Source organism: Epinephelus lanceolatus, chromosome 1 (assembly GCF_041903045.1).
Source record: "Epinephelus lanceolatus isolate andai-2023 chromosome 1, ASM4190304v1, whole genome shotgun sequence".
Classification (NCBI taxonomy): domain Eukaryota; kingdom Metazoa; phylum Chordata; class Actinopteri; order Perciformes; family Serranidae; genus Epinephelus; species Epinephelus lanceolatus.
In genome coordinates this window covers 22,976,455-22,990,198 of record NC_135734.1, presented here as the reverse complement: position 1 = coordinate 22,990,198, position 13,744 = coordinate 22,976,455, and the positions used below count along the sequence as shown (strand labels likewise).

Genomic DNA, 13,744 nt, shown 5'->3' with positions numbered 1-13,744 from the left:
TACATTTTGTGTCTATGTAATGTGAATTCACCCAGCAAATGTGTGAAGGGTTGTACTGATTTTTTTAAGCTTCATTCATTCATAGTTTTAACCCAGTATTTCTGCACAGTGATGCAAACACAACAGAGCTTTGTGGAGTCCAAAAACAAAGATAAAAATGTAATCATCAAAATTCACAACATGTTTTCATTTTATTAAATATTTTGCTTCAGTCCATACTTGTTGGCATTTAGCCTTTCAAACACAGCATTTTCACTGTAGTCATAAATATGCTGTCACACTTACAGTACCACACACAAAGAGAGGCATGCACCTGCATTAACGGGGCGGTCTAGCAGAAATCTAACAGCACCATAAATTGCATTTATTCATTAAAGAAAGTTTATTTGATAAAAGAGGATCTAGTGTGTAGGATTTAGTGGCATCTAGCGGTGAGGTTGCAGAACTGAAACTCCTCTCCTTTGCAGTGCGTGCAGGAGAACTATGGTGGTTGATACAAATATGTGAATGGTCCTATCGAGAGCCAGTGTTTGACTGTTTGGGCTACCGTCAAACAACATGGCAGACCTGCTCCATATATAGATATAAACAGCTCATTCTAAAGAAACAAAAATACAATAATTTTTAGGATTGTAAACTCATAAAAACATAGTTATGAATAACATATACAACTTCTGCAAATAGATGTCCCTAAATCCTACACACTGGACCTCTAATCCAACAAATCACTTTATTCATATTGAGGATTTTGTTCAAGGATTCTTTTTTTTTTTTTTTTTTTTAGGGTGATGACATCATAAAATATAATGACAGACATTCAGAGCTCCAAATGTCTGTCATCATATTTTGTGACATCATCATCTTAAAAAATAACTGTATGTATCAGCACACTTAAGTTAGAGAAGATGGAAATCTCTTCTGTATTGATGCAAATTGTGACAAAAGGGTCAAATATATTTTCCACACAAAGGGCACAGACACACATTTCATTCATTTTTCAAAAACATGTGTCCACGTGTTTAGGGCTCCTCTGAATCATACTGTCATATTTTAGAGTGATGATGTTATAAAATATGATGACAGACATTACAAGTTTTTACTGAAGTTTTTGAATGGAGCTTCAAATTTCTGTTGTCATATTTTATGATGTCATCACCTTAAAAAATGACTCAGTATAATTTGGTGCAGCCCTGAGCTCAGTTCAGACCAAAGAGTTGCAACGAGATGCTGAAACATGCAATTACTTGCAGTGCGCCATTCTGCAATGTTCTAAAAACCTGCCGGTTCACACTAATGCAACTAGATGAGACAGTGTATCATCTCTATGCAACAACCCTCTGTACTTCTGTTCTGATTATTTTGTGGCTGAATATAATTTGTAGCTTCTTAAAATATCAACGAGGATAGTGATAGTGAGATACTGGCTACAGCTGCCTTTGTAGTAGTGACGAAATGGCGAAAAACATTAACAAAATAAACATCAGATGGACTGTATTCATAATAAATGTGCCATTATAATATATATAAACAGCGAGGGAGTATAAGCACATACAGCAAGCAGCAAGACGGAAACAGAGGGTTCGGCAGGGAAGGAGCACCTGCCGCAACAAATGAACACGCCATCTGCTGTCGTTTAGACTTGACCAGCGGACTTCACTACAAGCTGATTGGCTGTAGAAACAGGTGACTAGCCTTACTTCTAAAACCAGCTGCTTGCGATTTTACCAGCTGAGTTGCAGCTGACACCATCAGCCAGCTTGAGTCGAGTTCAGACCGGCCAGTTCACACCACTGCAACTTTTTGCTCCAACGTTCTAAAACGATTTTGTCTCATCAGGATCTTTGGTCTGAACTGGGCTTTAAACACGTGTGAACATGTTCATGCAAAATGACAGACAGAATTAAATGTGTGTCTGCGCCGCTGAGTGGAATAAATATTCAGCCCTTTAATCACAATTTGCAACAATAGAGAAGAGAGTCCGCTCCTCTCCTGCTGAAGTTTTTCTTGTGGGTTTGACTATAGATACTTAACAGTAAAGAACAGCTGTTTTCTACTGTGACCAGCAGTGAGTTAAAAAGCCAAACTCTCTCCTTTGATATATAGCATCATAAACTAGTGAAGTCAGTAAGTCAGTTAACAGAAGTGTGTTGTGTGAAGTTTAGTGCAATGACTTCAGATGATTTCTGAGATTTGAAGCATGGCCCATTCTCCTTTTCCAGTTCTGTAAACACACAGAGGTGAGCAGTTGTTATCTGAGCCCATCTCTTTGTTCTGAAAGTCAATAGTTATTTTAGAAAAGGGGTTATCATAATCGCATCACCTAACCGCAGCCTATCTCTGCGTTATCAACACAGCAACAGAGGATATAAACAGCTCAGGATATCCTCTTCCTCTCAATGGTAATTAAAAGACACACAGCTCAAATAGCAGCTTGTTTTGTGTCGAGACAGATAATGTGTTGAGAGAGGTGTTGTAGTGTAACAAATTGTGTGCTTGGTTCATGTCTACTCGGATGAATTGGCCTCAGCGCAGAATATACTGCTGCTTTTTTCTCTTGATATGCTTGCTTTGTTGTATTGCACCGGCGAGAGTGCGTTGATTTGCTTTTAATAACTGGCTTAGTTTCTCACTGTTCTGTTTTAGCAGCTGATATTAGCATACTTGGATCGTGCTCCATGATCAACCGGCTCATTTTAATTTTCCAGTGTACAATACCAAAGCAATTGAAGTGTAGAGCATCTTTGGCCTGAGAGCCCTTTCCGCTGTGTCTATGTACTCAGGCTATCTCACCTCACACAGGTAGGGCCTCTCGTTGAGTGCTCTCCAACTCGTACTGATTTCATGGCACGTTGGTTTGCCTTCTCCACCAGCTTAGAGCCCATCAGTTATGCACCACTGGGTTTGGAGTCGACTGGTTGCCGGAGCGGGTTTTAGTGCTTATTTGATTTGCATTTTTACCGCGCTCTCCCCAGACAGCCTCACCTGTTCAAGGTAGATTACAGAGAAGGCCGGCAGCAGGGTGGAACGTAGGACCCTGGGGTCCACTGGTCGTTGACAAGCAACACAAGCAGAGCTGGATGGTTGTGTTTTTGCTGTGTGCTTAAACTTTGTGATTATTGCCTGATTATGTTGACAATCCACACTGGAAAGCTGCAGGTCTCAAAGGGCAAATAGCAGTGCAGAGAATTTCAGTACTTTTTTATTTAAAGTCAGATTTAAATGTTATTTTTCTTCATTTTAGTTTTTGAGAGAAGACCTCATGGGAGAACATTCTCCTTACTGAAGACGAGCACTGTGATCTCTTTTTTTATCATAGCGAACCAGAAAAGGGAACTGCAGCACTAAAGACATAAAAAAAATAACATCAAAAGACCTGAATCAAATATTTTCCGAGGCACACAGAACAGAGGATGGGAAATGAGCACACAATCTTATTGTATTGTTCTGCCTGTTTGTCAGACAGATAACCTCCAGATGTCAGCTTCAGGGCTCGGGGGCTGCGGGCCTAAAGAATGCCCCAGCAATGTGCAGGCTGCCTGGGAGTAGGGAGCTGCCAGCTGGCCCTGGCTGCCTCTGGGTTTCAGGAGCCCCGGGCGCATCGGCGACACACTAACTGTCTCCTTGTCATGTGTTCACACACATATACACTCTGGGACACGCACAGACAAATACATCCGCACATATGTTCATGCATTATTTTTACACATTTGTGTGTGCTCACACATGCCTGCATCACGGCCAGCACACATGATTTCCCGTATGTGCACACAGGCATGACTGAACACACTATGCATGCACATGCTGTATTCATACACACACAGTCAGACACACAAAGAAATCCCCAAACCCTAATAAGCAAAAGCTTCCTGGCAGCCCATGGAGAGCTTTTTCCAGTTTTTCTTTCTTTCCTTTGTTATTCTGGTATTGTCACAATGCCAACAGCCTGTCATCTGCCATGCTGTTTGAAAGTGACAGTCACATGCAGCCACTACGCTGATATCATCCACAAGCAGACTTACAATAAAGGATGTCTCCCTTTCATTGTCTCTCTCCATGTCTGTCTCTCTGCCTGACCGTCTCTCTTCTTCAATTCTGTTTTGGCAACATTTCCAAAGGAATGTTGGGGCCCGACCAATCGGATGTTTCAACCTTGTTATCGTCAGGCCCGATGAGCTACCTACGTCAGTGGGCTGATTGGCATTTAGAGCAACTATTCATTCATTGTGTTTTTCTGGAGACAGCCAGGAAAGGCAGATAAGGACTTTATCTTGGTAGCAGCACACTGGACTGAGCGTAGATGAGGAGCGGTACTGTGGTATCATATATGTTATAGCTGTCCATATGCGCCAACACGGAGACAGTCCTGATGATTCATCATCATCTGCCATAGAGTGTTGTTTATCCTCTGTTTGCATGTTTGTTTTTTCTAAACATGATGTTTGTTTCCCTTGTTTGTTTCAAATGAGCATCTGCAAATATACACACAGACACACATTCACAGACAGAGACTAATTTCACCTGCCGTCCGTGGAGAGGGCTGGCAGCACCCGGACTCCCCTGCGCCAGTTGGTACCTGTGAGTGTTTTGGATGAGTGGAGCTGGAACGAGAGTTATCTTATCTGTGAAACACATCTGGTCCCCTAGTTCCTCTTTCTGTCCTCTAACCATCCGTCCGGTCAGTCGCCCCGCTCCCTCTACGCTGCGCTCCTGCCCAGCTAAACCCTCAGCTATCCAGAGGTCTGCGCTGAGCGTGTGGTCCAATCCTCTGAGCTGTGAATGTGTGAAGAGTTAAAACAAAAGATGAAATTATACGCTGCGTTTGCTCAGGTGTTAGCTTACAGTCTGCCTCTCTCACGGGCAGAGCAGGTGTATATTGATACGATGAACTGCCGGCCTCGAGTTCGGTATGGCAACGTGTCCGCAGTCGCTCGTGTGCACACGTGGGGCGTGTGACTGCGTTGTGTGTGTTCCAGGTGGGATGAGCGGGAGGATTTCCACTGTGCTTCAGGTGACAGCGGCGCACTGCCAGTGAGTGTGTGTGTGTGTGTGTACACAGGGCGCAGTGACAACAATAGGATTAGGTGGATTACAGCAATACAACCATCTTACACAGGAGGACACCATAGAGGATTGGGGAAAAAAACACTCAGTCTTTTACACACCCTTCTAACCCTTATTTCAGCGGGCAAGATGAGAAAGAACACAATCTTCTCTCTGCAGCTGTAGCTGGAGGGAGTCATTGCAGGAGGGCTGTATATACCCCCATACATTCCTGCAAAGGAGTGGCCTATAATACTGTGTTCCTGTATGATTTCAAAGGTACCTCAGCGTCAAAAATAAGAAGTAGTACACACATCTAAAAAAAATTGGATTCTAGACTTGGGAAAATTACAGTAATCCAAAAGGTCTACACACTGTGTTTTTAATGTGTTTTTTTTTGTTTTTTTTTTAATTAAAAAATATATCTCACCCAGTGTTTTGAGTTGCTGGTCTTCTAAGTGCTTGCTGCATGGACAAAAGTGCAGGGCGGGCTCCTGTTTCTCTCCCCCTTGTTATTACTATGGTTTTCTATCAATACCTGTTTTATCTGATGATAGGCTTCAGTCAGGCCAAAGTGCCACATTGTTTTCTGTCTTCAGCAGGGACAGAGAGCACAGGGACGGGCAGGAATAATATGGTCTGCTTGAAGAATCTGTGCAGGGGTGCAGACAAAGCACAAGCACCCCAGTTGACAAAAACCCCAGCCATTTAGCCTTGCTTTTTAGGTCTCGCTTTCTTAGCCGAGGGCTTGGGCAGGCTAAGTGTGTCTCGCCAAGGGCCTCATGAAATGTGATGCAGCAGCATTCACAAAAATGTTTATTTATATTTCCTTGTGTTTGCCGCTCTGTCACTCTCCCCGCTCTTCCAAAATGGGCTTATTGTCAGCGTGACACCCAGTATTTTACTTTCAATTTTAGCAGAGGGGAAAACTTGTCATTTCACAGCACTTTATAGATTCATCTTCCAACCTGTCGTGGCAAAATAGCAATCGTCAAATGATAACAAGTTATTCAGTGTGATATGCGGCATAATATGATACATTTGGGCTTTTTCTTTTCAGGGTGGCATTGAAGAAATGCTGTCAAGAGTGTGGGACTCCCAACCCAGAGTTATCAAGTTTTCTCGGAAACATCAGAGGAGCTCCTCGGCCAATGGGCTGAGGCGACAGAAGAGAGACTGGGTCATCCCTCCTATCAACGTGCCTGAAAACTCCCGAGGACCCTTCCCTCACATGCTTGTCAGAGTGAGTGACATTTTGTATAATATCTCAAATCTCTTCCTGATGTGGGATGTCTTTGGTGCACTGCAAAACTTTTATATAACTTGTCTTTGCAGAGAAACAGCTTAGATATATAGACATCCCAACATATTATTTCTAAGTACTTACTGAGGTCAGGCAGGGAAGAGTGGGGGAATATACAGTAATATCTCTTACAATCATCACGAGGCCAACAGACACAATATTGTGGTATTTTCTATCAAGCACACCCAGCAGGCTACGAACGCTGCTCTTGTCTCCGATTTAAGTCATGATGCCAGGTGATTTGTCTGCTGTGCCTCTGGGCGCCACAGACAGGCATACGGAATGAAGAAAAAATCCTTGCCTGGAAAGCACACAAATACGCACTTCATGCTCCATCTCAGAAGAATAGATCTAAGGATTACTCAGGAGTATTCTCTCTCAATGGCGTTCCTACACCTGTTAATATAGCCGGTGAACTGTTTTTCACACCACAGTATATATCCCTGTGGATTACAGCACACCTGAAATTGATGGGTGATCATGACATCCATGTTGTTCTGAGGTTGGGGAACACTCTTTGAGATCAATATTTGTTAAAGGAATGGTTTAAATTAGGATTTTGACAGACAACACATTTTACATATTTTTTATTTAATCTGGGGTAGGCAGAAATCTGAAAAGGCAAAAGAATAAAAGGCAGAAAATACACCCTTCCCCTGCAGCTCTGCCCTCCCTATCCTAAGCCCCTCCCACCAGATGACCACAGGCATATTTAAGTGCTTCATACAGTAACCTAGTGTTTCCCATACATCGATTTATTTAATCTTATTTCATTGCAAACTTGCTCACAGCTCATGGCCCTCCATGCCCTGTTCTCTCTCTCTGTTTAACAGACCACACATGGGACAACAATTAGCTCGCTAGCCATCCCCCAATCCCTCTGTCTCACTCCTCGCCGCTGTGGCCTGCTTCCATGGTAGGAGAGTAGGCAGCAGCTTGGGAGCTGGACCTTTGGTTGGCAGCTGTACTGTAGTAGCTTTAATTCAGCTAGTGCAAACCCCCCTGCCCGGGCGTCACAGCGGGCTGGTTGCCAGTGGCAGTGCTGGGTCTGACCTGTTAGCTGATCCCACAGGGAGTCAGGGCTGGGGTTTATGCTGGTTTGATTTGAGTTGCAAGTGCTGACTGGGGGTCCGTCTCCAGACCTCCTGTCTGTTCTCCTCCTGGCGAGTTGATCTGTATTGGTGGGGAGTGAGGCAATGGACATACTGTGATTCGTGGCTTTAGCTAACCTGAGCTACATAATCATGAACTTGAAGCTTCAGCTATGAGCCTTTGGCTCTGGTTAGCAGGAGGCTAAACTATTAGCAGTGCTTTCTGTCCATTTCTGAAGCACTTTCCTGATATCAACATGTATTTTATTTCGTTTACTATCAGACTGTCTCTGTTTTTTAAAGTGCTTCTTAGTTTTAGGGTTGCTTTACAGAGTGGGCAGTTGTTGCCAGAGCTGGAATATCAACGCTCTGCAGGATTCGTCACCACTGAATCAGACTTTCACCACAGGGTTTTGCGCATGCATCAACGTTAGTAGGATTGCCAGTGGGAACTCCTCCCTGAAATACCTGTAATTGGCCAAAGTCTCCTGCACGGCCTAGATTTTCCAAGGCCTACAATCAGAGCCAAGACAAAGTGCAAAATTATAGTTTTCTCTCAGTACAGTTGAATTACAATATGCTCTAAGTTTATTATGGGATTTTAGCCCAGTGGAGGGAAAATTAAAGCTCTCATTTGTTATGATGGAAAGTAATGATTGTACACGTTTCAGTTTTCCAGTAGAGGCACCGTTGCCTCATAGTAATTAAGTTACAAAACAAAAAAGATCAATACATATAATCTAAAGCACTTTAGAGTTTAAGATTTCTAATGGCATTTTGAAGTATAAAGGAACAGGAAACACAGGGAGAGAGAGGAGTTGATGACATGCAACAAAGGTTCGTGGCAAGAATCCCAGCAGGAATGCAACTTACATAATATTCGTCTCATCCACTCAGCCACCAGGGGCCAGGTGCATGGAGATTTATGACCAAATGAAATATGCATACACACTCTTTTGTCAGATTTATAAAGCCGTGCATAAGCATAGATCTCTTTTTATGAATTTTGCTCATTATGAAATTTGAGAGATGGAAAACGTTTCCACTCCCATAGTTAGACATAGATACGCCCTTAATTGACTGCTTGAATATGAAACCCTCTGTCTGCTCTGCCAGTCTATTACTGAAAAGGGCGGCAAAGAAGAAGTGCAGTTTCACAGAATCACATTGAGAAGGTCCTCAAATAGCACCAGAGCTGCATGACTGTGCTTTATAGAACACATAGTCATCATCATCAAACGTTGGGAAGGTAGTTAATAACCTTCAATCAGACCATTCCCTATGAACTTTGCAGTGAATTATAAAAGTACAGGACATAAAGAAAATACAGTTACAGACCATCTTTAAATGTTCATGCTGCTCCTTTACTGTTAGTGTCACTGTTTAGAGACAGTAGACCGGGGCAGATAAGATGATAAGATGTTTAGTGAAGCACTGAGATTTCCAGAGGCTCAGTGAAGTGAACATGTTGTTGTCAGCTTAGATGCTCTGAAGCCTGTCTGTCATGTCAGGTACCTATGACAGTGAGCCGTGAGAGATAGCACACCTGTAGGTAAGTGAGAGCTAAGGGGAGGATGTGTTGCTGCTAAACAGGGAAGTTAGTCTTGGGATGCTGGAGGCTAGTGAGTGGCTAGTGCAGAGATTATAACAGGGTATTTCATTGGTTTGGTGTTGGCTATGTCTCACAGTAGCCTGTGTTCAGGTCTCACTGTCTGCTTTTTGAGGGATGTCAAATTATCAAACGAGCAAATGCCGATGCAGAATAAATAAAAAGAATAATACAATTGAGTGCACGAGTCATTAAAAGGAACATTCATGATAAGCATTTGAGTACCCACAATTTGAGTTTGCAAGTGTAGACTGAAAAAAAAATCCTTAAAAGCATTGTGTTGTATATTGAATTTGGTCTCATCTTTTTTAAATATTTTTCCACCACACAAAGCTGCCCCTAAAAAAAGGCATGTAGGACTGAAACACATATCCAGACTATGACTTCTTTTATTAATACCAGTTTGACAGTAACCACAGTTTCTGTGTGCCGTTTACACATGTGGTCCAAGGATGCATAAGGATTTAATTTTGCCTTGCAACTCAGCTACCATTCATAGTTCTGTCATTCTCATAATAATAATAAAAAGTTTAACTGGAGTATGACACAAGTTCTTTACTACAACCTGCGGATAATGACAAATATTAGAAATAAGGAGAATCTTAAATTTCCCACGGAGGCATCTCGCGTTCAGCTCTGTGCTGCTACTCTAAATTCTCCCCACTTGATGCCTCTTATCAGACACCCAGACAGACATGCAGCTTTCTGCTGGCATTTCTTAAACACACACACGCACACATATACAGTACATACACACATACACACATAAAGTCCCTTACGCCCATTTGTAGAGCGAGGCTTACACTCCCGGATTACGGAAATCGCCTTTCACCAACGTGTTGGCGAGAGGGTAGATTTTCTACCAAAGCATGGAAACACTCACCCTTGCACAAAACACACACACAGTGGGGCCGTGGAGTGTCAGGGGAGGCACCAAATTGTGCTGCCCTCCTGGAAAAACACACCTTCTTTTATCCCCTTTTCACATTTCGGGTGTTAGATGGATGGATTAAACCTCAAGGGCTTCTCTTTGTGCGTGTGGTCATGTGAGCATTGAGGTTGGCTTGGTTTGTGTGTGTGTGTGTGTGTGTGTGTGTGTGTGTGTGTGTGTGCATGCGTGCCTGTGTGTGTTTGCATGTGCAACATGTGCACGTGAGAAGACGTCCTTCATCTTGCTTCCAGCTATTCTGTATGTGAACACAATATAGGTGTGTCTCAGCTCCTCAGCCATGGCTGAAAGCAGTGCACCATGGGGGATGTGACTCATGCTATCCCTGGCTCTCTCCGCAACATAACTCTCCATTCTGACAGGCAGCCGAGGAGAGGAGCGGTGGGGATTTCGTGCTTTATCTTGCTGGTCTCAGAAGTGGCCAAGAACAACCTTTTAAAGCTTATGCACTTGATTTCAGGACACAGCAGCTCTCCTGTGCCGCAGAAACTCTTTGAGTTTTCTTTCACCTATGCTTCCACACTCGAGCCTTCACACAGTCGGGTTCAACTAGGTTTAAAAAGACCAATTAACCCTCGGGGTGTAATTACGGCTTTGCAAGCATCAAATGATGCAAATGACATGCCCAAAAAGGTGTGTGGCAGAGCAGGTGCTGGTTTTTCCCTTTGATTCAGTGGGAGTGGAGAAAGAGCTGCTAGCATGACATAGAGTACAATGAGAGGCTAATGTAGCTCTGCTGCTGTAAGATATGTGATTAATCCCAGGCAAATCCAATTCCATATACAAAGGAAAGTTCTCTCTGATTTAATTATAAATAATAATTCATATGCTCATAAAGCTTTTCATTTATTTCCTTACTGTCATTATGTAATATTTATGGTGCTATTGAGGTTATGTTCCACTGCATTCTGACATTACCACCATCATCATCATCACAGCTCTTATAGCTCAGATGGTAATACTCTGCCTCAGCTTCTGAACGCTACTTTGACTTCCTCCAAACAAAGAAAAAAAATGCCCTTCTCTTTCTTTCCCTCTCCCTCTCACACACACACCAACATTGTAAAAGAGTGCCATTCCACTGCTGGCCATTTTCACCTTGACATGTGCAATTCAGTCATGACGAACCACAAGTGGTGCAGCTTTGATGCCATTGATTTACCATTGTGCTCAAATGGAATATGCTTCCGAGCTTTTGCTGTCATATTATTTGACATGACAGATGTAAGTGCAGTGGAAATGGAGAGGTTGAAAAACAGCCAGAGTTAAATGGATGCTGAGGTATAGATGGTGACCCCTTTTCAGGAAACTGAAAAGCAGCGAGGGCGGGAGATGGAAGAGGGAGAAAGGGGGACAGGCTGAGATTGGAAAAAAAGAAAGAAAGAAAGAAAAAAGAAAGAAAGAAAAGAAAAGATAGAAAGTCTTTGGGGAGTGCTGTAAATCTGCAGGGTGAGGGAGGCCAACATTAGTTTCAGGCCATTTGTGGCATTCTCATCTCAACCGTCTCCTGCAGCACCTACACTGGGGCCAATGAGGCAAAACTGATGGAAAGCAGTCTGAATATGGGAGAGAAAAGACCCTCCTTTCATTTAACCAGGCCTCAAACACTGGCTCTGACCCACGGTTAGGACGGGGAAACAAATAATGCGAGCCGGAAATAATTGAGCACATTGTGGACGGTTATTTTAATATGATGTGCCACACACAGCCAAGGGAAAGACCAAAGACAAAAGTTTGTGCTTGCTGTTTCTTTTCCTCTCTGCATGACTCTACGGCCTTTCCATGGAGCTAAATGAAACCGTAATGATATCTGTAATATGTAGTCTTTATCATACATTCACATTGTTGCAGAAGAATGAAGGTCTTAAGGTGAATAGGTGAACCAGCATATTAAAGTGCGCCATCTCAGTATGATTTGGTTTACCTCATTATTTTGAATAGCCCATTATGGTAGTGCTCATGGGTAATATAATAGGGCACAGTGTAGTGTCGAATGTGTCACAGTCAGAATGACTGGGGGCTCCTCATTTAGAGGGATTTCATCAAAAGCAAACAGAAGCACACAAACAAAAACAAAGTTCGCCCACCACTCGAGTTAACTTTCCACACTTTGGCAGGAGAAAACTTGACACTTACTGTAGAGACAGAAGGAATACATGGCTCCTCGTTGGCTTTCTAATTTAGTTTGCACTGCTAAAATATATATGATACATATATCTATGTTTGTGAGTGTGGGAGCAAGTTAGCTCAATGATATTGTAATGTCTGTACTGCTGTTTGCTCAGTACCCAAAATGAAAACACGGTGGTTTATTTACAACCTCATATTGCACAGTGTAATTCATTACAGCTCATAATGAGCTCGTAATATGCTTTTTGGATCCGCTTGTTTTGTCTGCAGTTTTATTGCATCCCTCGTGCATTGAAACACACTGTAGCCATTGGGTCTAGTTTGTGTAAGTGAGTGCGCATATATACGTGTGTGTGTGTGTGTGTGTGTGTGTGTGTGTGTGTGTGGGAGGGTGTGTTTCCAATGTCTCAGTATATCAATGTACTATATAATTCAAGACTGAATTTATTTAAATTAACATTTAATATAATTTTTTACCAACAAAATTAATATTTTTTGTTCTTGTTTTTAGTTCTTTCTTTCCTCCAGCCCAGTTTCCAGACGGAAAGTCCATTACTTCACCTCTGAAAGTTAAGGACAGTGTGAGACAAACAACAGCAAAACAAACATACATTCATTAAGTGTCCTGGGCACATGTAGTTCTAATAAACTATTTCACAATAAGTGATTTCCTAAATATCATCAAATATCTGATACTGCCTAATTGATAATTGATTGGCAGGGAGTCATACATCATTAATTATTTTTCTTTTTCTGAATTTAAGCAGCACTTTAAAACATACATACATAAAAGTTTGATGATTTTCAACCAGCTCTATGTCATCACTGTGTGGACAGCAGTGCTGTGCAAATAACTGAAATAATAATTAGTAATTAGTTACAGTAACTAGTTATTCTCACAAATTGAATAACTTCATTAATCTACTGCATATAAAATAAGTTAACTACTAGGGAAAGTAACTTTTCTGCTTCAGTTCTCTTATGAAGGCACATAGCTATATTATACCATTTTATCTTTGATTGCACACGTTATCACTATGACGAAAAGTAAGTAGTGGACTGACATAACAGATATAATGGATAGGCCTATTAATTGTAGCATGGACAGGCCTTCAAATCAAGAAACAACGTCAGTTTGGCAGAGTAAAATCAAATAGCAACTGTTTGGCAGACATTTGACAGTAATTTTGTATTTCCAATGAAAGTTAAGTGATGAAAGTTATTTATATAGACATAAACACACTGAGGTTTTTCCTTTAACCCTAACAGCACTTCAAACCCTGCCCATAGACTGTAACTCACCAGTATAGGCCTAATTTGTCCTTGATCTCAAGGAGGGAAGCTCAAATTGTCTGAACTGTGTGGTGTTTGTGCAGCGACAGTCTAAGGGCTCATTTATGTTCAACGATAGATAAAGTGACGGGGATGAACGGAGCCTTTTGTCGGTACTCTGTGTACATTTCATCGGTATTTGTAAACATTTTCTGAAAGCTTCTGAATGTGGACATATGGAGAAGTACCACCGGAGATCATGGAGGCAGTGTAGCGTAGCTCAAGCGAAATATGACCATAGGAGATGATGAAGAAATTTAAATCTATAATATAGTGAAAACAATTCTCCA

General features: G+C 42.1%; 1 protein-coding gene across 2 annotated transcripts in view; it reads left to right on the top strand.

Annotated features, from left to right (window-relative positions):
* The window catches only part of cdh4 (cadherin 4, type 1, R-cadherin (retinal)), a 267,007-nt gene that overhangs the window by 165,651 nt on the left and 87,612 nt on the right, over nucleotides 1-13,744 (top strand). For both annotated transcript variants that reach the window (XM_033627295.2, XM_033627296.2), the window contains exon 5: nucleotides 6,101-6,283. In XM_033627295.2, coding sequence (XP_033483186.2) covers nucleotides 6,101-6,283 — 183 coding nt within the window. The remainder of the gene's footprint in view (nucleotides 1-6,100; nucleotides 6,284-13,744) is intronic.